The sequence below is a fragment of the Peromyscus eremicus genome, chromosome 14 (genome assembly GCF_949786415.1).
Source record: "Peromyscus eremicus chromosome 14, PerEre_H2_v1, whole genome shotgun sequence".
In the NCBI taxonomy this organism is placed as follows: domain Eukaryota; kingdom Metazoa; phylum Chordata; class Mammalia; order Rodentia; family Cricetidae; genus Peromyscus; species Peromyscus eremicus.
Window position 1 is genome coordinate 69227916 of NC_081430.1, and position 26653 is coordinate 69254568.

General features: G+C 44.8%; 2 protein-coding genes across 8 annotated transcripts; one reads left to right on the forward strand and one right to left on the reverse strand.

Moving 5' to 3' along the window:
• Positions 1-788: 788 nt before the first annotated feature.
• Positions 789-14586, forward strand: Tomm20l (translocase of outer mitochondrial membrane 20 like). The gene is made up of 5 exons (XM_059279140.1): positions 789-960; positions 1086-1129; positions 7705-7786; positions 13394-13536; positions 14420-14586. The coding sequence occupies exons 1-5, from the start codon at positions 825-827 to the stop codon at positions 14471-14473; spliced, it is 459 nt and encodes a 152-aa protein (XP_059135123.1). The 5' UTR covers positions 789-824; the 3' UTR covers positions 14474-14586.
• Positions 14540-26285, reverse strand: Timm9 (translocase of inner mitochondrial membrane 9). Of its 7 annotated transcripts, XM_059279142.1 has the most exons (6): positions 26073-26278; positions 25686-25905; positions 21332-21421; positions 17475-17539; positions 16741-16836; positions 14540-15047 (listed from the first exon to the last, which is right to left on the reverse strand). In XM_059279142.1, exons 4-6 carry the CDS (start codon positions 17511-17513, stop codon positions 14913-14915), a joined length of 270 nt encoding a protein of 89 aa, XP_059135125.1. In that variant the 5' UTR covers positions 17514-17539; positions 21332-21421; positions 25686-25905; positions 26073-26278; the 3' UTR covers positions 14540-14912. The 7 variants fall into 7 exon arrangements, with proteins under 7 accessions (XP_059135125.1, XP_059135131.1, XP_059135128.1 ...); XM_059279148.1 differs by lacking the exon at positions 25686-25905 and having other exon boundaries at positions 14540-14978; positions 26073-26285; XM_059279145.1 differs by lacking the exon at positions 21332-21421 and having other exon boundaries at positions 26073-26280.
• Between the last annotated feature and the right edge of the window lie 368 nt (positions 26286-26653).

Below are 26653 nucleotides of genomic sequence, written 5' to 3' on the forward strand. Positions count from 1 at the left end.
TTGCCTTGCTATGACAATAATAACGCTAGATAAGTAGCAAATTAGTAGGTAACAGTTGAATAACCCACAACAAAAATTATTTAAGTACTCTTGGAACTTGAGGCAGGAAGAGTACCAGGCCACCATGAGCTACATGGAACACTGTTGAAAAATTAAATGGGCCTGGAAGAGATGGCTCAGTGGTTACAGCATTTGTTGCTCTTGGAGAGGACCAGGTTTGCCAGCACCCACGTGGTAGCTCACAACCGTCAGTAACTCCAATTCCAGGGCATCAGACCCCCTCTTCTGACCTCTGCAGGCACTAGGTATGCACGTGACACACATACATTCAGGCAAAACACCCATACATATAAGTAAAAGGAAAAAAATTTTAGTTTTATTGTCGTTATCTGGGTTATGGTGTATTTGGGACAAAATCTGGCAATTTTTTTTGTTGTGTTTTCTGAATAAAGCAAACATGAAAAGCACCAACAAAATAACAATTTTGTTTGTTGCGTGTTGTCGCCTAGACTAATTACTTCAGAATCCTTCCGTTCTCCTGAGTTACGGTGGGTGGAAAACTTGGATGGCGAGTGCTCCGGGCACCCAGGAGAGCAGGCTGGCCAGCACCCGCTAGGGGTGGCCTGAGATAACCCTTGCTGATCTGGGACCAAATGAATCACAAGGGAAATTCAAGCAGCCTTAAGAAGGCCGGCAAGCTCCGGCCGCGGGGATGGGTCTTGTCTGGAGAAGGCTCGGAATTCCGAGTCGTGCGGATCTGGGTTCGGGACCCCGGGTTTGCTCACGCGTGGCCGGCCCGCGCCCAACGCTCGCTGGGCAGCCCGATGCGCCGCGTCCGCATCGGCGTCGGCCTCCTGGCGGCCCTGGCGGCGGGTGGCGCTGTCGCCCTGCTCGGCTACTGCTTCTACCTGGACCGGAGGCGGCGCAGAGACCCCGAGTTCCGGCGCTGCCTGCGGGACCGTGAGTGCCAGCGCGGCCGGCGGGAGCGAGGGCGGCCGAGCCCGGGCCGGTTCCCAGGTTGGCGCCCCGGGGACCCGGGCCCACGCCGTCCGGCGCTCCCAACCCGCCCGTGCCTGTGTTTGCAGGGAGAAAAGCTGGAGAGCCCAAGGCCCAGGCGTTGGCCAGGCAGGTGAAGTGCAACAGACCCGCCAAGGAGCCTTCTAGAAGCCCAAGGGGAGTCCTGCCAGTGCCGGACACCTGCTTTACCGAGTTTCAACCTTCTTTACAAAGGGGAAGCGAAGAAGGGAAAAGTCGGTTTGATAAGAATACAGTAGGAGCGGTAGAGAGATGGCCCAGTGGTTAAGAGTCCAGGCTGCCTTTCCAGAGGGCCCAGGTTTGATACCCAGCACCTACATGATGGCTCACAAGCCATCTGTAACCCAGTCCAGGGGATCAAACACCCTCTTTTGGCCTCCAAGAGGCACCAGGCATGTGTTCACAGATATACATGCTGGTTAAACACCCATACCCATAGAAAATAATGTGTTTTTTTTGTTGTTTTGTTTTTGTTTTTGTTTTGTTTTTTAGTATAAACAGGGCTCAATGCACATGTGTGAAGGATCAGCACTTGGGAGGCTGAGACAGGAAGAAGGAGTTTGAGGTTAGCCTGGGCCAAACAAGACACTATCAAAAAAAGAAAGGCGTCTGTAAAGCAAATGTAGGAACAGGCACTTTTTTACTTGGAAGAAAGGAGAAACTTGCACTTCCTGTATAACCTCACAGGGTGCATAGATCCCCAGGCCAGCCAACAAGGAATATAATTGACTAGTTGATTTTTTTATGGGTTTTTGTTTTTTGTTTTTGTTTTGTTTGTTTTTTGAGACAGGGTTTCTCTGTGTAGCTTTGGAGCCTTTCCTGGAACTCACTCTGTAGACCAGGCTGGCCTTGAACTCACGGAGATCCACCAGCCTCTGCTTCCCAAGTGCTGGGATTAAAGGCGTGCGGCGTTGTGTTTTTTTTTTTTTCTTTTTTTTTTTTCAGACGGGGGGGAGGGGGGGGGAAGGATGGCCCACATGCGAAGGTCAGAAGACAGCTTGAGGGGGTCTATTCTCTCCTCCCATTGCATCCCAGGTGTCCGCCCAGGTGGTCAGGTTTGGTGGAAAGTGCTTTTACTGCTGAGCCATTTCACTGTCCTGGATTGGTCATTTTCTTTCTTTCTTTCTTTCTTTCTTTCTTTTTTTTTAATGTGTATGGATGTTTTTCCTGCCATGTCTGTCTACACACAACTGCACACCTGCTGCAGAAAAGAGCATCTGACTCCCTGGGACTGGAGTTACACAAGGATGTCAGCTGTCATGTCGATGCCAGGGATTGAACCTTGGTGCTACAGAAGAGCAGCCAGTGCTCTTAACCACGGAGCTATCTCTTCATCCGCACCCCTCAATTAACAATTTTTAAAGAGAACTCGGTCATCTTGGTTATTGGCTCAACTTTAGTTAACCTCCATGAGCTCAAAAGTGCAAGAGTCTCACTCTATATTTCAGGCGGTCACCTGTGCCTGCTTAAGGTCCAGTTATGTGTGAGGCACTAAGGCAGATGTAGCTGAAGTTTTCCTGTCTCCACCCGGCTCCTGCAGCTGCTCAGACCCAAGTAAACACAGAGAGACTTATATTACTTATGAATTGTATGGCTGTGGCAGGCTTCTTGCTAACTGTTCTTATATCTTAAATTAACCCATTTCTATTAATCTATAAGATAATTATAGTGTTTCATAGCTTACCAGTACTTTACATCTTGCTTCTCATGGCGGTGGCAGCTAGTAGCATCTCCTGACTCAGCCTTCTACTTTCCAGAATTTCCCTCTCTGTCCTGCCTATACTTGGGTGAATACTGGAAGATCAGAGAGACAGAACAAGCCACAGCTAACCTCACCTGGCCAACTTCTCAGTTGGTCCTTTTTCTCAGACTGGAAGCTTCTGTGTCCTCATCGCAATGGCTCTCAACTGAACTGCTGCTAGAAGCCTGAAGCTTAACCAGCTAAAAGCTTCTAGTTTCTGGTCCTCACACCACTAGTTTCTACCACCACTCCCTGGGATTAAAGGTGTGAGTCACCATGCTTGGCTGTATCCTTGAACACATGGATTTCTGCCTCTGGAATGCTAGGATTAAAGGCATGTGCTACCACTGCCTATCCTTTATGTTTAATATTGTGGCTGTTCTATCTCTGACCCCAGATAAGTTTATTAGCATGCACAATATTTGGGGGAATACAATACCACACAAGGCAGTGGACAAACAAAGCCAACACATGTAACAAGATCCCAGAGAAAACATTTTCAGTGTGGGATTAGTACAGCGGCTCTTCAGCTTGGTTGAGCTTAGTGTCTATAAAATAGTCCTTGGCTTCTGAGTCTGTAGTTTGAGCCGGTTAGGGTGGGGAATGACACCTTCTACTTGGCTTCCGCGAGGCAGGCTCCAGGGAGATTTGTTGAGTCAGTCATCCGAGAACACATCCTCACATTTGCCAGCTGATGCTGTGTGGTTGGTTACTTTTTACTCTCTGGGATCTTCTGTCTCTTTTTCGGGGCCTGCCACCCAGCTCGCCAATAAATCACACACAGAGGCTTATTCTTAATTACAAAAGCTTGGCCTTAGCTTGGCTTATTTCTTGCCAGCTTTCCTTAACTTAAATTAAGCCATCTGTCTTTTGCCTCTGGGCTTTTACTTTTCTCTATTCCTGTATACCTTTCTTTCTTACTCCATTGTTGGTTGTGTAGTTGGGTGGCTGGCCCCTTGCATCCTCCTCCTTCTCTGGCTACTTCTTTTTTGCCTCCCAGATTTCTCCTTCTGTATATTCTCTCTGCCTGCCAACCCTACCTATCCTTTCTGCTGCCTCACTATTGGCCATTCAATTCTTTATTAGATCATCAGGTGTTTTAGGCAGACAAAGTAACACAGCTTCACAGAGTTAAACAAATGCAACATCAACAAAAGTAACACACCTTAAAATAATATTCCCCAACAATTCTGGGTGTTGACTTTGCTTGAACTGGTTTGGGTTCCCAGGGGTAAGCAGGCAGGTATAGATACTGTATATGCACTGAACACAGAGGAGAACACAGTGTATTGAAGTACATGCAGAGACAGGAGAGCATGCCAGGCAATGCTTCTCCTCATGGCCCTGCCAAGGACTGCTCCATTTCAAGCAGAGAGGAAATAGACTCCAGCTCATGATAGAGAGACAAGGTTCTGAAAAGAGATGCTAAAATATGGAATATTTGTTGTGACTCGTTTTTTGGGGGGTGGGGAGATCAATTTTTTTCTACATAAGACTTTGGGGCTGTCACTGATCTGGGTCAAGAATGACAATGAACTTGGGGTATGGTATCAGGGAAGTCTTCAGGGTTGAAGGTGGTGCACAGACACAGGGATGCAGGGACTATGCCAGGGCCCGATCAGTAAGTCAGCTTGGCAAAGGAATCTGCCGAGAACTGTCTGGTAAAGTTGAGCTAAGTAGGGACAGAATCTGAGAAGGCTTGGTCTGAGCCCAGGTTAAGGGATCCAGATTTAGTAGGAAACCACTGATTATTTCGGAGCAGGAACATTTGCACGCCTTTAATCCCAGCACTCGGGAGGCAGAGGCAGGCGGATCTCTGTGAGTTCAAGGCCAGCCTGGGCTACAGAGCGAGATCCAGAAAAGGCGCAAAGCTACACAGAGAAACCCTGTCTCGAAAAAACAAAACAAAACAAAACAAAACAAAAAAAGAATAAAAGGAAAGAAAAGAAACAAAAACTCTTAGATTGATCAGGAATGGGTGTGCTAGAAGGATTAGAAAAGAAAATAAGTTATTGCAGTCACATGGGGGAGCAGCAATAAAAATCGCAGTCTCTGGTGATGTCAGGGGTGACTGGGCTGGCGAGAGCAGAGGCGACTTACCTGGGGAGAACAGGCAGTTTGTGCTCACAGTTAGAGGATTGAGACAAGGGGGAAAAAAGGACAGAAAAGGAAGAAGTCTATATGTTGACTTTTAAGGAAGCACACAGGGAGTGTCCAAGGAGCAGGACACAAGTATAGAGATGCCTTTCCCTGACCAGTTTCACTTGGGCAGGGTCTGATACAGCTCGTGCCCTCCTCTGTATCCATGACGGCTGCCTTTACACTGTGTGTGTGTGTGTGTGTGTGTGTGTGTGTGTGTGTGTGTGTGTGTATGTGTGTGTGTGTCTATTCGATTGTTTCTTATTTATTAGACTAGGCTTCTCACAACCTTGTCTGTGTTTTACTCTCCACTGACTCTGCATCTAGAAGTGTCTGGCACATTGTATTTGTCCATCAAATATCTGTTGAACATTGTTTGGGTAGGTGGAGGCCTAAAGACAGACAAGTCTGCATTTGAAATCATGAAAACCGAAATGACTTCAAGTATGGTAGATGAAGAAGCAGGTCTTTTCAGATTTTTTTTTCACATAATTCTTAAACTAACTTTTTCATTGTATAGATGAATAAACCCAAACAAATACTCTCTCTTCATACCTCTAATGGTGGTTCCTTCCTCCTCACACCAGGCCTTCCTTTCCCACCTATGCTCCACAGGCCCACCGCATTAGATCTACCTATGGCCTTGAGAAAGGAGAAAGTGCAGACAGAAGCCAGCCATTATGTGGTGGGACATATCTGTACTCCTACTGCATTTAGGAATCTTAGGCAGGAGGACTGTGAGTTCAAGGCCAGCCTGGGCCGCCTTAACAGGGCTGGGAGAAAGCTCATTCAGTACAGTGTTTGATCCCCAGAACCCACACTGGCAATCAAAAACCAAGAACAACAGAACTGGATCTGGTGGAGGGTGCCTGAAATTCCAGTGCTTGGGTGGATCCTCTGGTTTCTATGTGCACGTACACACATGCACACGTGCACTAACATGCACAAACAAACAAAACACGCAGACCAAACCAGAACCGCCTCTGATGGTTCACACAGTCAGACATAGCCCAGGAAACCCTAACTGCACCAGCGAGTCTAAGGATGAGGAGTGCCTGAGAACACCTGAGAGCTTGTTGGAGAGGCTGACTTCTGAGCCCTGGTCCGGCATTTCCTTTGCAGGTCTGGGTGGAGCCTAAACACTACAGTTTCACCAGCACACTCAGCTGATTCTTTCTGGGGAAAATCAGAATGCCCTCAGGCTCTAGACCTCCACCCCTTTCTCCTCGGAAGAGCTTGCTCCCCTCCCAAAGTGATCTTAGCTGTCCTGAGATGTGTCCCACACTTCAGCCTGGTCAGTATTTACCTGCGTGTTCCTGTTGGCATTCCGGCCTGTGTATTCACAGGTAAATCACTCCTTCTGCCTGTTACGGCTTCTCCCATTTCCTTATGCCATTTGTGGTGTCATTGGCATCTCTGCTATGGCCTTAATTCATTTTGCATAAACAACCACCTCATCTTCCATACTCAATAATCAATTCTTATTTTTTCTGTGTTTTCTCTCATACCCCATTCTCATTTCCATTTCTTCCATATTGACTTTGGATTTCCTCAGAGTAACTTCCCGTCTTGCAAATTAAAGGCCAGCTGTATCTTGGCACACCGCCTTCTGTATAACTAACTGCCTGGCTTCCTAAGTGTGACTAGTAATTTATGGTTAAGTCCTATTCCATAGCTGGCCTTCAGTAACTGGTCGTTATTATTTTGGTTATATTCATTCTGGTATAATCTAAAGATTCCCTGGAATTTTGTGTTGCTTATGTGTTCATCAAAGGTTATTAACCTTCCTATCTCAAGTGCTCTTTTCTAAGGAACCATCCCTGATTCTCCACCCTGAGCCCCAAAGGCCATTAGACTGGGTGTAGGTCGTGCTACCAATCCTTTTATAGACTATGGGGAGGGGCTGGGTTCAAGGGTCTCCATTCTAGTTGTTTCTAGACCTCCGCTCTTGCTAGTGCTCGCTAAACATGTACCCAGTAAAACCTATCATCACTAATGGTTCCCGTTTTAACTGACCTAAGGTGATCCCTTTTCAGACCTGCCTGAAAGCCCAGCCCTAGGCACGGTAGCCTTGATGACGTCATATGTGGCCTTGGCTGCAGCAAACCAAAGTGTTCTAGCCAGTCACCAACCACCATGCCACCCCACTCCAACCATGCACTTTGACCCTCTCTGAGAAAGTGTGAGTACAGAAGCTTTGTTAGCTCACTGACTAGGAATCACAAGTAAATGACAAAAATGGCCTCCTAGTCCAGAAAATCACACTGCTGCATTACTAGGCACCGCCACTAACCGAGACAGGGAAATGATCCTTCAACAGACAAAGCTACTGTCATGTGTCCATACTGAGGTCTGCTATTAAAGGCGGGGCTGCTAAGACAGGGATGAAGGTTACTGTGAGCATCTCAACTAACCGATGCCATGCTTTTCTCTTGTCCCCTGAAACTGTAACTCCATGCTAGAAATTGATCAGAGAAACACTTGCCATTCATTGGATTTAGAGATGAGAGTTAAGAGGTGTCTTTTATGCTGTTTATCTTTGAGACAGAACTTCATTTTGTAGTCTTGGCTGGTCTGGAACATTCTGAACACAAGGCTCTCTCCACCTGCCTTTGCCTCCCAAGTGCTGAGAACACAGATGTGTCCACCAGCCTGGCCTAAGAGTCGTTTCTTTTTTAAATATGTGTATTTATTTGTTAAGAGGTACTTTAAAAATAATAATAAATTTTGAGAGCATCTATATACCTTACATTCATTACTCATTGTTACATATTTTATAAATCCTTTAGTTATGGGATCCAGCAAGGAAGGAAAAACTACAAGAATTTTTTTTGCAAGAGGTGCAGATGGGACAACTTTGTTTAGTTAGAGGTAAGAATAAAAACATTCTTTTGTAAGTTTTTTCTTTCTTTGTTTGTTTGTTTTTTCTAAGACAGGGTTTCTCTGTATAACCCTGGCTGTCCTGGAACTCAATTTGTAGACCAGGCTGCCCTCAAACTCACAGAGAAACGCCTGCCTCTGCCTTCCAAGTGCTGGGATTAAGGGCATGCACCCAGGGGTTTTGTAAATTTTAAATCATTTTTTTTTCCAAAAACGATTTGATTCGCCGAGCATGGTGGCATATTTGTATAAACTCAGTACTTGAGAGGCAGAGGCAGGAAGACTGGGTTTGAGGCTAGCCTGGACTATGACATATAGAGGGGAAATAAAAAGGAAACACTGGTTAATATTTAATATCAGGCAAATTAGCTATGTGGTAACCAACTCACTTCAGTTATGAGAAGCTTGACTTGGTGCTACTGACCCCACCCCATGACAGAGTTAGCACTGCGATGCTGACTCTTGGAAATAGGTCAGTAGGGAAATAGAGACAAATATCAAAAGGTTTAACTTCATTTAAAAATCTCAGTAAATGGGGCTGGAGAGATGGCTCAGAGGTTAAGAGCACTGGCTGTTCTTCCAGAGGTCCTGAGTTCAATTCCCAGCAACCACATGGTGGCTCACAACCATCTAGTATGAGATCTGGCTCCCTCTTCTGGCCTGCAGGGATAACATGCAGGCAGAACATTGTATACCTAATAAATAAATAAATAAATCTTAAAAAAAAAAAAAAACTCAGTAAATGAAATTCCTAGATTATCAAATATTAAGAATCAAATTTTTTAACCTGAGTATGGTAGAACATACTTGTAATCTCAGAACTCAAGAGGCAGAGTCGAAATACCTGTAGCCTGGGCTACAGAGTGAGTGTCTCCAAAAATTACCTAAAATGCATTATAAAAATTTTCCTGCCACGTATGGTCTTACATGCCTTTAATCCCTCATATGGGAGGCTGAGACAGGAGGCTTTCTCTGAGTTCAGGAACAACCTGATCTACCTAGTGAGCTACAGGATGGCCAGGCCTACATGGAGAGACCTTGTCTCAAAGAACAAAACCACTTTTTCTGATTTGAACAGTCTAAACACTTTCAATGATAAAAAAAAAAAAAAAACCAAAACATTACAAATGGCCATTGTACTGTTTAATTTAGTTTATTTAATTTAGTTAATTTGGGGCTAATAAGGACCTATACTTCATGACCACATGTGATTTAACTTTTACCCAATTCTAGAAGCACCTGCGAAGACCTGACAACATTGTTAAAATGTTAGTAGGTGATATCCGCTCTGTACTAATGTAGTAATGGGGTCTTGATTCTGGTGCTTAGTACAGCTAGAGAAAAGAATTTGCTATGATGCAGAGAGGGGTAGCTGATAGTGATGGAGAGTCAGCGACATCTTATTAATATTGTCCTCAAGCTTTACAAGCTCCCTGCATATCACATCACCTGTTTTCTTTCTTTTTAATTTACTTTTAAGTATGTCTGTGCACCACATGCATGAAGTGTCCTCAAAGGCCAGAAGGGGGAGTCAGATCTCCTGGAACTGGAGTTACAGAAGGTTGTGAACCACTCAGTGAGTGCTGGGAATTAAACCGAGGTCCTCTGGAAGAGTAGCCAGTGCTCTTAAGCCCTGAGCCACCTCTCTATCCCCACAGTTCCTGTTTTTCACTTCAAGAAATACTTTTGATTATATGTAATTTAATGTATGTGTGAAACTGTAGGACAAACTGTGCATTCTCTTTCTCTCTCTCTGTCCAACCCCTGCCCCAAGGTTTCTTTGTATGCCAGGCTGTCCTGGAACTCAGAGATCCATCTGCTTCTGCCTCCCTACTGCTGGGATTAAAGGCGTGTGCCGCTGGGCCCTCTTTCTTCTTCTTCTTTTTTTTTTTTTTCAAAAGATCTTATGTATTAGACTGTAAGTAAGTGGGTAGCATTATCCAGGACTTATAAAAACAAGAAGGAAGGGGCCTGAGAGGGGGCTCAGTGGTCAAGAGCACTTGTTGCTCTTGCAGAGGACCTGGGTTTAGTTCCCAGCACCCACACGGTGGCTAGCAATCCACAACTTCAGAACAGGGGAACTATTCTCTTCCGACCTTTGTGGGCTCTGCATGCATGTGATACACATACATACATGCAGGCAAAACATTCCTATCTATGAAATAAACTCTTTAAAAAGAAACAAAAAAAAAACCTTTCTAAACAAAAAAAGGAATCAAGATCCTGCACAGCTTGTAACAGTGCCCATGATTGTTACTCGGCTTGAAAACATGATAAATTATTTTTGGGGAAGGGGTAAAGCTCTTAAAACTATTGTACATTAATCATAATTATAAAATTTAATACTTTATTCAATAGCTCTCAGGTAGTTGTGGGATGTATGGCAAATGTGTTGCTAATTAATCAATAAAACACTGATTGGCCGTTGGCTAGGCAGGAAGTATAGGCGGGGCAAGGAGGAGAATAAAGCTGGGAAGTGGAAGGCTGAGTCAGAGAGACACTGCCAGCCGCCATGATGAGAAACAGCTTGTGAAGATGCCGGTAAGCCACGAGCCATGTGGCAAGGGATAGATTTATGGAAATGGATTAATTTAAGCTGTAAGAACAGTTAGCAAGAAGCCTGCCACGGCCATACAGTTTATAACCAATATAAGTCTCTGTGTTTACTTGGTCGGGTCTGAGTGGCTGTGGGACTGGCAGGTGAAAGAGATTTGCCCTGACTGTGGGCCAGGCAGGAAAACTCCAGCTACAGGTAGTCATTTTTAATTTTTAAAAATTTTATGTGCCTTGATGTTTTGCCTGCATGTGTATGTGTGTGAGGATATTGGATCCCCTGGAAATAGAGTTACAGACAGTTGTAAGCTGCCATATGGGCACTGGGAACTGAACCCGAATCCTCTGGAAGAGCAGTTAGTGCTTTTAACCACTGAACCATCTTTCCAGCCCCTAGATGGTCATTTTTTAAATGAACTAAAATTCAACTTCAATCAAACTAGAACTGACACGGTGATGTAACAAGAGTAACTCTACACAAGCTAGTAGAAGTTATGCTAGATATCTCAATTTTTCAAGTCCCGGTTCATTTTTTTTATTCATAATTTTATGTACTTTTCCTAATCAGGATTCCTCGAATTGAATAAGCTAGGGGGTGTAGCTGGCTCTTTTACTCTTTGGGGGCCCACCACTCAGCTCCTAAATAAATACACAGAGACTTGTTCTTACTTATGAATGCCCAGCCTTAGCTTGGCTTGTTTCTAGCCAGTTTTCCTAGCTTAAATTATCCTGTTCCTTTTTAACTACATTTTGCCTCTGGGCTTTTTACCTTTTTTTTATTCTCTATTACTTCCTTTCCTTCTTACTCCATGGCTGGCTGTGTGTCTGGCCCTTGGCATTCTCCTCTCTTTTCACTCCTCTTTTCCCTAGATTTCTCCTCCTATTTATTCTCTCTGCCCATCAGCCCCATCTATTTCTCTCTCCTGCCTAGCTATTTGGCTGTTTAACTCTTTATTAGACAAATCAGGTGTTTTAGGCAGACAAAGTAACACAGCTTCACAGTTGAACAAATGCAAAACAGCTTTGCATCATTAAATATTCCACAGCATAATGAGTGCAAAACATCTTCAACTAATATTCCATAACAAGGGGGCTCATAAAATATGGAGTAATTGCTAGCTGTGGATGTGTTTGCAATGTACCTCATTGGTAGAATTTCAGTTCAAATCCTGATACTGCATGGGATTGAGACATTGACATAGAACCACCTGGATGCTTCCTGGACATGGAGAAACTGAAATGGACAAAACTTTTCAGCTTTAATTTTTATTGAAAATGTGAGGAATTAAAATGTGAATTCTAAGTCAACAGGGAAAAATGTCAGGCTGTTTCTGTTAATAGTGAACTGCACGTACGAGTGTACACTATATGGCCTAGGCATGCAGTAGGCTATTCTAAGTACACTCTTCAATTAAATCATCTAATGATGTCTGAGAACTAATGAATATCTCTGACGCTAACACAAAACACATACATATTATATCACATTTTATTCCCAAAGAGCTATCACATAATAGTTTAAACTTACAGGTGAGTAAGGTACAAATTTGGGAATGACTGGAACAAAAATGCAAACGGGTTTTTTTCCTTCTAAAAAGTGGCTTACCTTTTTTCATCAGAATGTGTAATTCGTGTTATATTAAGTCTTGTTTGGTGCTTTGATAATGCAGTTTATTTTTTAAAAGTTTAACCACAGAGGCAGTAGCTTGATGCCAGACTGACATAGTGAGTTCTAGGCCAGCCAAGGCTACCTGGTGAGACCTTGTCTCAAAACAACCAAAATGGGGCTGGAGAGATGGCTCAGTGGTTAGGAGCACCGGCTGCTCCTCCAGAGAACTCAGGTCCCATCCCTAGCATCCATATGGTGGCTCACAACCATCTAACTCCATCCAGTCCTAGGGGAACGCATGTCCTCTATTGGCTTCTGTTGACACCCTGCATGCACACAGTGCACAGACACACACACGCAGACAAAACACTAATACCACACCAGATGTTTCAGTTCTCACACGTTACCAAACATGGATGACCTACCCCATACTAACAAAAAGACTACAAGACTAAAAAACCTTGCATGGCCACCCTCCATGTCCCAGTACAGAACAGTCCCATGCAAGTGTGCATGCCTAAAAGGCGAGTAAGCTGTGTAACCTCATAGAATTATTCACCCTGCAGCAGCTCTACATGAAGCCCAGTATTCTCCCTCATACTTGTGCTCTTGACTCGTCATAGTCATCAGGTTCTTTTAGGATTTTTTTTCTTTTTGATTTTTTGAGACAGGGTTTGTCTGTATAACAGTCCTGGCTGTCCGGGAACTTGCTTTGTAGACCAGGCTGTTCTCAAACTCATAGAGATCTACCTGCCTCTGCCTCCCCTAGGATTAAAGGTGTGCACCACCACTGCCTGGCTATTTTTAGGATTTTTGAGACAGATTTTCTCTGTGTAGCCCTGGCTGTACTGGAACTTGCTCTGTAGCCCAGGCTAGCCTGGAACTCAAGAGATCCGCCTGCCTCTGCCTCTGAGGAGTGCTGGGACTAAAGTAGTGTGTCAACACCCGGTTGACATGCATTTACCTTTTAATGCTTGCTGCTTTCTTGGTAATTTGTAGAATATCCATTTTAAAGAGTATTACAATCTTGGCTTGAGCTCTGGAGAGATGGCTCAGCAGTTAGAGCTCCTACTGTTCTTCCCTTACAGAGTACCAGTTAGTTCATAAGAGGCTCTGGTTCTATTCCCAACATTCACATCAGGTACGTCACAACTATCTGTAACTCCAGTTCCAGAAGGTCAGGTGTGGTGGCGCATACCTTTAATACCAGTACTCAGGAGGCAGAGGCAGGAGGATCTCTGTGAGTCTGAGGCTATCCTGGTCTACATAGCAAGCCAGGAGGACTACATAGAGACCCTACCTCAAAACAAACAAGACTCCCAAACTCCAGTTCCAGGCACTGCACTCATGTGTACACACACTCACAGACACATAATTATTAAAAACAACCCTTTCCATTTTTTATTTCTTGCTTAACATGTACCAATCTGTTTCAGGAGAGCCTGGAATAGGGATTGAACATCTCACCAATGCCCTTTTAGTGTGTGGGCAGCCGAAGGAGCTTCTGATGTTTTTCAAACAAACCCTCCCTCCTGAGGTATTTCAGATGCTATTGTACAAAATTCCCCTTATTTGCCAGGTGAGCACGTATTTAATTATCCTTGTGAAAAACTGTCTAACCATGGGGGATTTGATTACACAGAAACAATGACTATGGATGTGGACTCCTCAAGGTTCTCAAGTAGTATCTATTTCTGGTTCTATTCTTTCATTAAGGTAAGACTAGCTTATTTTCTGTGTTCTACTATAGTGAACTGTGTACTTTGTTATTGTATGTTTTCACATCAATGTCAAAGCAGAATGGTACTTCTCACCAACGTGACAAAACACAGAAACAGCTTTGTGAATGTAAACACAGGCTAACAGTGCTCTGTAACGTGACTTTAGATGGTAACTAATAAAGGCCACTTCGAAGCTCTTCCTTTTGCCAGTTCCATTAAGAAACAAAACAAAAACAAAGTACTTAAACTTATCAGCTAGAATTTTCTGTGAATGCATGAATTTGCTTCAGAATTTATTAGCCGTAAGATGCAAATTTAACTGGTTCATTTTTCTTAATTGGTCACATTAGCTGTATGTTATTATTTACACTCAAACCATGCATGTTGGGGTGTGTGTGTGTATGTAAATGCATTCACACAGGCACCATAGCGTAAGTGGAGGGCAGGAGACAACTGGGTAAGTCAATTCTACTGATAGAACTCAGGTTGCCAGGCTTGGTACCAAGTACCTTTAGCTGCTGAGCCCTCACTAGCCTGGACTCCCAGTTTTTAAACGAACTGTAAGACTGTAATAGAGCATAACAGTCATGAACATTTCCAAGCTAGCCTCAAAAGGGATGTTCCCTAAAGATTTATTAAAATGCAGCTAGGAGAAGAATGTGTAATATCTAATGTGACAAAAGAAGCAAGGAAAAAGTGCCCTGAAATGATTAGCAAGTAACTGTTTTGTGTATTTACCAGCAACTTGAGGCAGACATGTATGAACAGAAGTACTTAAAGGATGGTCCTGACTGAACACCTCAGCGCATCACAACTCAGACAGAATACTGTGTTCTGTGCAGTAAAAACAACGCTCAGTGATACTTTCATTTATTTTACTTTTAGTAATAAATTTTTTCTATCTCATACATGATTGGACACATATTTTGCTTTTAAAATTAACAGTCACAAAGACAGGAACAATGGTTTATTTTTGTAATCAAGGTGACCACGCAGCTGAATCTTAAGGCCTCAACAATGTCGCCTCTTACCACTCTCACAACCGGAAGGCCTTCTGTTCCGCTTCTTTCTGGTGAAGGGTGATTTGTTTGTCCAGGGGTTCCCATTGGTCAGGCAGTTAGACAGCTGGCTCCCCTCCACTCCTGCTGGGCTGCTGCAGGGTTCCACCAGGTGAACCCGCATGGCCAGCGCACCAGCTGCGGCAATCCCAGTGCAAGTCTGTGTCTCCGCGCCTCTACCGGGGCTGGCCCAGGAGTCCTGCCTTCGCTGCCAGGGCTTCATTCTGCTGGATATGATATTCCTGAAATCTCATGGATATTCTCTGTGTCATTTTTAAATATTTCTGTAAGCAATGTTCTGAACAGGTAACCTAGAAATACAAGGGGGAGGTCCAAAAGGCAACACAAAAATAAACATTCTTGTATTCTGAAGGAGCCACCACTGGAACTTTGCTTTTCTTTAGGTAGATCTGCACATTAAATGTATCCTTGGCTTAAAGCAATAATCAGCTTCAAATTGTTTATGCTTTCATCCACTGGCTAGAATGAAAGCTGATAAAATCCCTATAGTCTACAGGCATCAGAAGCAATGGTGTGCTCTGCCTTCATGAAAGGTCTGGACCAGATTTTCTATAAACTCAAGGCCCACAACCCTACCTTCTTCACTAGACTGATAAATGTATACCCAGCAGAAGGTTTCTTCTTTTTTAATGAGAAACTTGTTTCTGCATAGTCTTAACTCACAACCTTTACTTTTCTCTTGACCAAGGTCTTGTTATGCAGCCAGGACCAGGCTGAAATTCCAGAATCTTCTGCCTTAGCCTCCCAAATGCTAGGATTCCAAGCACGTGTAACCTCACCCACCTTAACCCTTTTCTTTTTAATATCAACTGAGGTGACCCAAGCTCAGAAAGAATGAACCTGCCAGGTTCTCCTCACAGGCAGATCCTAGACTAGAACGTATACATGTATACATGTAAATGGGTGTAAATGCCGGTAAAGTACAAAAATTCACAAAGGAGACCACGAGAAGGTAATGTAAGGTGATAAGGATGGACTGTGGGCAGAAGGACACATCTCAGTCATGAAAGAGGATAATAAAGCTATTTTTTCCTAGTTTAATCTGTGGTAATTTGTATTTTTTCATGGTGGATCTGAGGTCATGTTTCTGGATATTCAAATAATAAGAACCACATCTGCATGGAGGAACATCTGGCATGTGTTATTCCTGAGGCAGGACTGAAAGTTGGGTTTGTTTTTCAAGTCCATCCACCACCTGTGTGGTGGGGACTCGGCATGACTGGTCACTGAGGATATCTGTCCCATTTTGGAAAAGGGACTAAAAATTTTACAACCTTAATCTTTCTCCCTTTTTCCTGTTTTCTATCAAAACATTCTACTATAGTGTTATTTAATATGTAAATTGTATTTCTACAGATAAAGTATGGTTTTTAAAAACAAGAGTATCACATGATCAAGGTCCATCATCTACAAGTATGAAATTGGCAAGGAATAGTGAAAACATATTCCTTTTAAAAATAAGTATCATACTTAGTATCTCTCTTAAACTTTGTAAGTTAAATTACAAATGAAATTAGATTTTGGCACAATGTTTATTGACTTCTCAGCAGATATATAAACATCTTTCTAAGGACACTCACAGTTGAGATGTCGATTGGGATTGGGTTTTAGTCTACGTGAGCATTATGTACCACCACAGTCTTACTTCACGTTTTCTAAAGCCGACCTAAGTTCTCAGGGCCGGTGAGAGCTGTGCCAGGCTGTGCCTGCCGACTTGACCACCAGACATACACAGACCATCTGCTGTGACGTGCGCCTCGGCCATCCACGCCACGCTTGGTCTCTGAAGTCTACCTGGTGCAGTGCGACTGTCAAGTCCCACCTGGCATCATGGTCTGGTGTCACGGGTTCGTGACGGATTTGGTTTCTCTAAGCAATGGTGGATGTGAGTGGCAGCCCCATCAGAAGAACATGACATGCTTAGATGGCTTCTGTGATTTGTAACCAACCTGGGGAATTTTTAGTGAGCAACTCTTTTCCTACCTCTTCGGGCTTCACCTCTCTTGTTGTGAAGTCTTTAACACAGTCCAAAAAGCAGGTCTCTGTAAGCTTATTGTAGGTTCCCAGGAACTCCTTAAACTGGGAAGAAGAAGTGCTTTCAACTTAGGCTTCCAGCAAAGACGCTCTGAAACGTCCCGACGCTTAGACAGACTGCCCTGGCATGCCCCGCCCTCCGTTTGGACACCTCTGCTAACTAAGTAGCTGTAACGTACAACACAACACAGGGGCTTACTTTCTAGCTGGACTTTTCTCCTCACCCATTGGTCCAATGCAGTTTTACAGCCAGCTGCGGTGGAGTGACGTCTGATATCCTGGCTACTTAAGGGGCTGAGGAGGATCACTTAGGCTTAGAAGCCCAACTGAGCAACATAATAAGATGCTATTGTGGACTCAAAAGCAAAACAGAAAATGCTTATGTCATCTCACAGACATTTTAATGTTTTAAAATGTGGTTTGGGGGCATATATTCTTCATTTTGAGTAAATATTTAACTCATGATAATTCCACCCTCAAGCATGTAGCTCAGGCTGGCCCACCTCTACTGCCTTTTGAGAGGATGTTTCTACTTAGCCCTACTGTCCTAGAACTCACTATGCAGACCAGGCTGGCCTTGAACTTAGAGAGATCAGCTTGCTTCTGCCTCCTGAATGCTGGGATTAAAGGTGTGCACCACCATGACAGGCCAAGATCCCTTCCCCTTAATTATAGTATCTTACCTGTTTTATCTGGTCGGATTCTGGTATCTGTGCAGCCATATTCTTTCAATGTGTTTATTAATCACCTGATTTCAAAGTTAAAAAAAAAACAAAAAACAAAACTTGTCAGTTTATATATTTTTAAGATACTCCAAGAGTAAGGTAGCTGTTTATATTTTATAAATTTCTAACTACATTTTAATGTCAAGTTATTTTTGAATGCTAGCTATGGAACTCATAGGCCCTGTCTTAGTCACATACCCAGTAAGACAGTGCCCTACTAGTAAGTGCCCTTTCATAGTAAGGATTTAAGGGAAACCAAGGAAATTCTTCAATTCTCCCTCAATTTCCCTAACTATCCTTTGGTTGTAATTCAATCTGTGTTACTAGTCTATGTAACACAAAGGTTCTGTCAATTGCTGACAGACACCATTTACTTTAGCAAATCGTACTGATGATCAAATCAACACTGGCTCATGAATGACACTCGAGGTCTCTAACAAAGTTACAGGAGTTTTATGGAGTTGTGAGTTACCATGTGGGTGCTGGGAATTGAACTTGGGTTCTCCAAGAGCAGCAAGTGCTCTGAACCCCTGAACCATCTCATTTTGATTAAATCATGTGTGACACATGATAATCCCACTCATGACCATGAGTGTACCACCCCACCCCCACTGAGTTTTTGATCCTTTTTTCCTTCCTAAGATGTTAGATGACCACTGACATTTTTACAAAGTCAAGGGAAGGCATTAGATCTTCTGCACTTGCTATTCTGGTCCCATTCTACATGGTACAGCCCAGTTTTCTCTGAAGTAATGACTAATGAAAAACATAACTGTGTTTACTTCAGAGGATGCCTTAATAGTAACAGGATATAAATTCTTCTTCTGTGTGCCAGGTAGAACAGTACTGCAACTTCACGGGTGTTAAGTACCACTGACCAGTCAAAGAAGCAGGCCTCTACAAACACCATGCACCGTTCAGGGGTGGTGCAGATGTGCCTTTTCTTTATCCACTCGCCACACACAGCTGGAAAGCTGGGCATCACAAAAAAAAGGAAATCTAAGCAAACAGAGGTAGCGAGCAAGCAGCAGACTGACAGGGGCCTTGGGATCCAAGAAGCACAGGGATGAATTCTTTGTGAGCTTTCTGTTTTCTAAGCGTCAAACTAGAGAAGCTGGCAACCTCCAAATGGGATCGGCAAAAAACAAGACTGCCCCAAAGCCTTAGTCTAATCAAAACACCAACAAAGGATCAGCAAAAGATAGGAAATCACTCACACACACACACACACACACACACACACACACACACACACACTAGCAAACACCATCGCTAAAAACAAAAACAGGAAACAACAAAAATTCCAACGGCCCATATCCCCACCACCATTAGCTTAAGCCAAATGGGAAGCCTCGACTTAACCCCCGAGAGGCTGCAATGAGCTACTGTACACTTGGACTAGAGTGGTGTCAAGAGAAGGCTGATAAGAGAACAGGATTTTATTCCCATCAGCAGAGCCAAGACCTAACAGTCAGTGAAACCTTCCAAGAGACCGGCGGGCCCGAGGAACTGTCATCCTCCTCTCTCGTACTCCACAAGGCCTGGTGGAGACTCAGGGTTTGCCTTCTTACCCTTCTTCCCATGATGATCAGGCCTCCCGTGGTGCTAGCAGAGGCCACACAGGGAGTGTACCATGTTAGCCCCTCTCAGCCAGGGAGATACATAAGGACTGAAAGGTCTCCTCATTTGGCCAAAGACATAAACCTACAAATTCAAGCAGGTGAATGAACCTTGAACAGCATAAACTCAATGAACTCCACATTAATATAGATTATAGTCCTTCATGCCTCAAAAAAGATATTATTTTTTCTTTTTCCTTGAGATATTTGTTTTCCTCAAGACAAGGTCTCACTGTGTAGCTTGGGCTTGCCTCAAACCCATGCTCCTCCTGCCTTGGGTTCTTGAGTGTTGGGGGTTATGACAAAAATTCAACCCACATTCCTATTAGAAGTGGAAGCAAGCAGCTGAGTGCTATGAGTAATCCCAGTATTTGGGAGGTAGAGTGGAGGCAGGAGGATCAACTTTGTAAGAGGTAAGTTCAAGGCCAGCCTGGGCTTCTTGAGACTGCAAAGAGGCCTGCTCTGAGGTACAAGGAGACCATTACTAAGTGTGGTGAAGCAAAGAAGGGAGACCAAGACATAAAGGCTGGAAGAGGGCCACAGACCCATCCCCATCTGAGATGACACTCCCCCAAACCATCAACTACAAAGAACTCAGAACCCAGTGGGAGCCCAGCAAGGTCTCAGTGACACACACACACACACACACACACACACACACACACACACACCAAACTGCACTCCCACAACTAGGTCTCAGTGACACACACACACACACACACCCCAAACTGCACCCCCACAACTAGGTCTCAGTGACACACACACACACACACACACACACACACACACACACACACACACCCCAAACTGCACTCCCACAACTAGAACAAGCACATGCGCAATGGAATTAAATGTAATACTAATTACCGTGATTCCCTTCCAGAAAGACTCAGAGGTCAACCTATCAAAACACGTACAGCATTTAGATCTTGAAAACTATAGAAAAACATCAAAAACCCCCAAACGGAGAGGCAGTACTTAGACAACGACAACAAAAAGAACTCAGCACCACTTCTGTGGGCTTTTTCTTTCTTTTTGCTTGGTTTTGGCATTTGTTTTATTCATCTTTTTGTCTCTGTTCTGATTTTTGTTTTTGTGGGGTTTTGTTTCTTGTTTTGAATAAAGAAATAGGTTAAGGAGGTAAAAGGAGGATTTGGGAGTAGTTGGGGGGTAAAAATGATCAAAGTACATTATATGAAAACAAAAAAATAATTAAAAAAAATACCAAAAAGAGAGGCATTTTATGTTCATAGACCAAAAGACTCAATATAATAAGAATGTCAACTTCCCCAAAACTAATACACACACTTAGGGCAAATCTTACTAAGATCTCAGCGAGATTTCTTTTTTTTTTTTGGTTTTTTGAGACAGGGTTTCTCTGTGTAGCTTTGCGCCTCTCCTGGAACTCACTTGGTAGCCCAGGCTGGCCTCGAACTCACAGAGATCCGCCTGGCTCTGCCTCCCGAGTGCTGGGATTAAAGGCGTGCACCAGCACCGCCCGGCGATACAGGAAATCTTTAAATGTTGCATCAGGGATTAGTACACTGGGATGTCCCAATCCTCTCATGTTCCTGTCACTCTGGTCTCATGTAGCTCAGGCTGGCCTCTAACTTGTTCTGTAGCCAAGGATGACTTTGAACTCCTGATCCTCCTACCCAAATACTTCCCAAGTGCTAGGATTATAGGTGTGTCCCACCATGCCTGACTAAGTGATTTTATTAATGTCTCTTACTATGTCTCTAACAATCTCTCCTTTTTGTGTGAGCCCGTGTCTATGTGTGGATATATGCATGTGAGTCCAGGTGCCTCCAGAGGCTAGCAGAGGGCATGAGATCCCCTGGAGCTGCAGTTACAGCCTGACATGGGTACTGACACCTGAACCTCAGTCCTCTGAAGTGCAGCAAGTGCTCTTAACTGTTGAGCCATCTCTCCAGTCCTGGTTACTCTTTTTTGATTTTGATTTCCCGAGATCACTTCAAATGGCTTGTTACTGTAGGGGCAAGTGTTAAAACAGGGTTACTTTCTGGTTATCCCTCTGCAACCTGGAGAGAACGGACAGCTTTCACTTGGGTCTATATATAATGGGTCTCTCTCTATAATGACTATAGCAACAGTGTTAGTTTTGTGGCTAACCAACATCTCCTAGAAGTAGAGAACTTAAGAGTAAAGGTAGGCTACCAGCCATCAAGTGCAAACCTTTTCTGATGCATGAGTTTCCTTTCTGCTCTGGAAAAGCAACTGCCCCGCCTTTTGCTCGAATGTCTTCAGGGAGGCTGGATTTCTTACCTGAAAATTGAATGCATTATTATATGACTTTGGAAGGCTCTTTTATACCTGCTCAGCTGCTCCATGGCTTAAAAACTATTTCTAAGCTTGCCTTCATCTGTCTTAGCAGCACGTAAACAGGACAGCTGTGGAGATGGTGCTCTCTTCCACTGTGTGAATGCTGGGGTCAAAGGTGTCACCACACACCCTATGCTCATTTATTTTATTTTATATTTTTATTTTCAATGATTCATTTATTTTTATCTTATGTGCCTACATGTCTGTATGAGGGTGCCAGATCCCCTGGAACTGGAACTACAAACAGTTGTGAGCTGCCATGTGGGTGCTGGGAGTTGAACTCAGGTTCTCTGGAAGAACAGCCAGTGCTCTTAAGCGCTAAGCCATCTCTCTAGCCCCACTCTTTTATTTTAAAGCCTCGTCATTTTCATTATCAAACTGAATGACAGTATAAATCAGGTTTTCCCTTGTGCGCATAGGAGTCAAACCAGCGCATCGTGCATGTTAGCAAGTGTTCCATCACCTAATTACAGCTGCAGGCCCCTCTATCTTCTTACTAAGTGAAATTAGTTTATATAGTCTGAAGTTTATAGTTCATTAGCATATTTTAAAAAGAAACACTGTCATGCTGACCTTAAACTTTTCTTCGGATTCTTCCGATAACTCTAAAAGAAAGCTAATAGTTCAAACACTGAATTTACACTTTCAGATCAACTAGAACAGCTCAGGACCACCAGGATTTCCCCCTTACACTCTAACACCTGTATGATACATCCAATAAGCTACAATTATTATACAATATTCTCCAGATAGCCCAAAGTGTTATAAGATCTTTTGATTTTTGACTACATCTTTACATTTATTAACTATGCCTATAATTAATTGTGTCCTGCTTTTTGAGACTTGGTCTCAGGTGTCCTAAAATTTTCTATGTAGCCCAGGCTGGACCTGAACTTGGGTCCTGAACTTGGTCACAAGTGCTGTGGGTACAGGTATGGACCACTGTGGGAGCCCACAAAGATTCCAACTTGTGGTTTGACTCAAAGTCAGAGACTCAGAGTTTATGTTGCTCTCCAAGGCTGCATAACAGGGTGCAAAGGCGTGGTTACCAGGTGTTTGGAAGGGTCTACACTTGGTTGTACATTGTGTTTTGATCTTGAAAGGGGGCAGTCTTTTCCCTCTCCCCTTGCTAGTGTATAAAAAGCCCATTAGAAATAAACTCAAGGTTGCTGCGTATTGACCAGGCCCTCTCAAAGCTATCCTGTGTCTCTGTGTCTCTGTCTCTGTCTGTATTTCTTCCTATTATTTCTCAACTCCTCACCCCCGTCTTCAAGGGACCCTTTGATAGGTCAGGGCTGGAGCCCAGCACTGGGCCCTGACGCCACCATGCCCAGCTTCTTATTTCTTCCCTAATGCACCTTGTTTTTCCCTAAATTTATTTCCTTCTCAGAAAGGAATTTGCTTCTTCATATCACATTTCAGAAACGGAATACTGAGAAGGGATGAACCAGCCAGGCACGGTGGCGCACGTCTTTAGTCCTTAGGACTAAAGCACTTGGGGCTTTAGCACTCGGGAGGCAGAGGCAGGAGGATCTCTGGGTTCAAGGCCAGCCCGGTCTTCAGAGTGAGCACAAGGACAGCCAGGGCTACACAGAGAGACCCTGTCTTGAAAAACGAAACAAAGAAAATTAACAAGGGCATGATGGGGAGATGATTACTCTATTTCTTTGTAAATCATATGCACATCTGTTCCAACTCTGAAACTAAATCTTAATAATGCTTAAATTTAATTTACAACAAGTGATTCTTCTGCTATCCTTGGCTACTACAATTGTTTCTAGTCCCTGAATAACAGGTAATGTGATTCACAACCTTGGGGTTCAGTTGAAGCCCATGAATGGACAAAACCAAGGGATATGCTAGGGAACAAGACATACCTATGGTCTTCAAGCACCTCTTTAGGTTACTTACGAAAGAAATTTGTCCCTTTTCATTGGCAAGACAGTCACCACCATAATTAAATGGGTCAACCTCCCATCACACAAAGTAGGCAAAATTTCCTGCTGGGGTACCCTAAGGCACACAGAATCACTTTAGTGGCGTTCTGGCCTAAAAATCCAGGCTCTTACTCTGATCATGTGGGAATAATCAGGAGAATCCATACTACAGAATAACTGAGGACCTAGCCTTCAAAAATGGTATGAAGGGTGAGAGAGATACGCAGTGGTTAAGAGTCCTTGTCTCTTTGTTTCCAGTACCCACAGAGCTCACAACCAGCTGTACCAGGTCCAAGGGATTCTATACTCTCCTCCGGCTGCCTCAGGCACCAGGCCAGCACTTGGTGCACATACACACACATACACACACTCACATACATAAAAAGAAATCTTATTTTTAAAATGCTGTGAAGAGTGGACAGCGGATGAAACTGAGATTAAGAGTCACTGCAATTCAGCATACTGTGTGAACCTTAACCGTATCCTGAACCAGGAAAGGAGGTTTGCTTTTTGGGGAAGCAGTCAGTCCCTGAAAAGAAGCCAACACAGAATTCCCTTCAGGAATGAATTTATTAAGAAATTGGGCCCTGCCAGGTGTGGTGGCTCACATCTATAATCCGAGCACTTGGGAGAGGCATCTGCTCTTTTGAGTTCCAGGACCGGCAGAGTTACATAGTGAGACAGAGAGGAGAGAGAGGGAGAGGGGAGAGATGGGGGTGGGGTGACCATCACTTCCAGCAGAGGAGGGAGGGAGGGAGGGAGGGAGAGAGACAGCAGATCACTTCCAGTTGTGGGACCTGGTCTTTTAAAAGCTTAAGGCAGCAGTCCCTATTCTAACAATACTGGCATTTGTTTTAGATAATTAGGAGAATCTAAATGTCATCTTATGTGTAATAATGTTCTGAGACTGTGTAATGTCCTTAAGGAGGCTGAAACAATTAGGGCCAAAGTTCATGATATCTGAAACTTATTTGCAAATGCTTCAGTGAAATAAAATTTATCTATAGATGTATACAGGGAGGAGGAAAATGGGGTGGGGAGAAAAACATAGTTTAAAAAATGTTAACAAAAAATAATAATAATTCCCTGAGCTACTTTTTGTTCAAGGGCTATCAGTGTCTATTTTGAGAGTTCAAGTATCTAAATTATTTTATTATCTTATCTTCCACATAGTCGTTTAGATTATAGGCAACTTTTTTGTTTGTTGTGGCATTTTTTTTTTTTCTTTTTGAGACAGAGTTTCTCTGTGTAGCCTTGACTATCTTGGAACTCTATGTAGACCAGGCTGGCTTTGAACTCAGAGATCAGCCTGCCTCTGCCGGCCGAGTGCTGGGATTACAGGTTGCCTGCCACTATACCCGGCGTTAATAGTAGACAACTCTTAAGTCAGTGTTAATCAGAGCTAAAAGCACTTGAAGTCCATTTCAAATCATTCAAGCCACTTCACTGGCTGCTGTTGCTCAGCGTTTTGAAATTAGGGGGGAAAGGTCATTTTTTTTTTTTTTTTCATATCTAAGTTTTACCTAGAAATTATGGAAGTTAGTTCACCTCTAAGGTCTCTGGCGGATCTGACATCGCCACTCTGTCTTCTAACCCACTTATACCATCGTCAACCAACGTATTAAACTTACGGGACAACAAAAGCGAAGATTAACATACAAAAGTGATTCATCACAAAACTCATTAAATGGCAACCACAACAACAACACCACCACAACAGGGTCGCCACAGCTGAGGCTCGGAGGTGCCTTTTCACTCTAGGCTCGCAGGGACGAACGTACCCCAGGCGAAATTTGTCACTCGCGTTCACCTCTCACCCCGTTTCAGCAGCCTCCAGCGAGGGCGCAGCGGGAAAGCTCCGGAAGGAGAGCAGGGAACGGGCGCGAGCCCTTGTATTCCAGAGAGGGTAGGAGCCAGGGGGAGAAGGCTGCAGAGTCTCAGTCAAGGGGCTCGGGGCTGACAGCTCAAGGTCACCGGGGGGGGGGGGGGGGGAGATACCGTGCAGACCCAAGGCGAGCCCCGAGCCCTCCAGCCCGGGGTAGGCGGTGTCCTGGGGTCTCGGATGACCACCCTCGGGTGACAAGGCTCCCCCCCCCCCCGCGGGGCCGTCTGGCCTCCCGCGGCGCCGCGCTGCCCGTTGCGCAGCCCCACGACCCGCGTGCACGCGGCGGCTCCCCCCGGAGTACCCTCCGGCCGCCTTTCTCCCGCCCCGCCGCCGCCGCCGCCGCCGCGAACCCGCGATCCTGAGAGCGGAGGGAAAGCGAGCGTACTTAGCCACAGGCTCTGGCATCCGACGCCGGCCCCGGGCTGAGGGGGCTGCGGTGCCCGAAGAGTCCCAGATCGGAGGGGTCAGTGTAAAGAGGGCGCCGCGCCGCGGGATAGCCCAGAACACGTGGGGGCAGTGAAGTCAAGGTGAGCGTGGAGACTCGGACGCAGATTCGTTACCACCCGGGGACATGTAGGAGGAAAAGCCAGTACCCCAAGTGAATTCTAAAAAAAATCACCTAAGAATTAACTTTCGCGATGCTCTGTTAGACGGGGCTCTGTATTGTTATTTTCCTTTTCCACCGCAACCGAATCTGTCGAGGTTGGTAGGAAGCCTCACATACTTACCCCTTAGGTCTCTAACGGTCTACAGTTACTACAGCGTCACTCACCCTTGATAAACGAAGGAGGTGTTCGTGGGCTGATGGAGAGTTCTTCGGCCCTCGAGGAACACCTAGTGTCGTATCCAAAAATAAACGCGAGAGGCTGCCTTTACAATAAAAAAAAATAAAGTCACATCTCTTGGGCGTCTTTTTAACGTTGGGGGGGACTTGTTTCCACCCGGGCAGAAAAAGGAAGAGCACCAGGATGCGCCCGGGCGCTCACTTCCGGTTGGGGAGGGGGAGGGCGGAGCTTCACGCGCCTGCGCGCTGAGTCTCGAGGGCGGGCTGCGGGGGCCGAGGGTGTTGACCGGCGGGCAACCGAAGCTGCTGCGGTCGTGTTCGCCGAGCGGACGGCGTGTGGGCCGGCCTCCGTGGACGACGTCGGGCGGTCCGAGTGCGTCGGCGCTCGCCCGCAGAAGGCGCCGACGCCCGCGTCCGCTGAGGGCGACAGTGGACGAGCGGGGTTCCCGCGTCGCCCGCCCGGCTGGGTCGCACCCAGACCTTGCACCCCCGCCTCCACGTCGGTCGGGGTGTCCGGCGGCAGCCCTGGCTCGGGGCAGCGCTTGGTGAGTCCCGTTCCCGCGGCGTCT

What these genes read in the sequence shown, in the direction of transcription:
- Tomm20l (XM_059279140.1), top strand. Translation starts at nt 825, where the DNA reads ATGCGCCGCGTCCGCATCGGCGTCGGCCTCCTGGCGGCCCTGGCGGCG. An exon ending in CCGGCGCTGCCTGCGGGACC is followed by an intron (nt 961 to 1,085) that starts GTGAGTGCCAGC and finishes CTGTGTTTGCAG; the next exon opens with GGAGAAAAGCTGGAGAGCCC. An exon ending in ACAACTTTGTTTAGTTAGAG is followed by an intron (nt 7,787 to 13,393) that starts GTAAGAATAAAA and finishes AATCTGTTTCAG; the next exon opens with GAGAGCCTGGAATAGGGATT.
- Timm9 (XM_059279146.1), bottom strand. Translation starts at nt 17,513, where the DNA reads ATGGCTGCACAGATACCAGAATCCGACCAGATAAAACAG. An exon ending in AATCCGACCAGATAAAACAG is followed by an intron (nt 16,837 to 17,474) that starts GTAAGATACTAT and finishes TCTTCTTCCCAG; the next exon opens with TTTAAGGAGTTCCTGGGAAC. An exon ending in GAGAGGTGAAGCCCGAAGAG is followed by an intron (nt 15,048 to 16,740) that starts GTAGGAAAAGAG and finishes TTGTATTTCTAG; the next exon opens with GTTACCTGTTCAGAACATTG.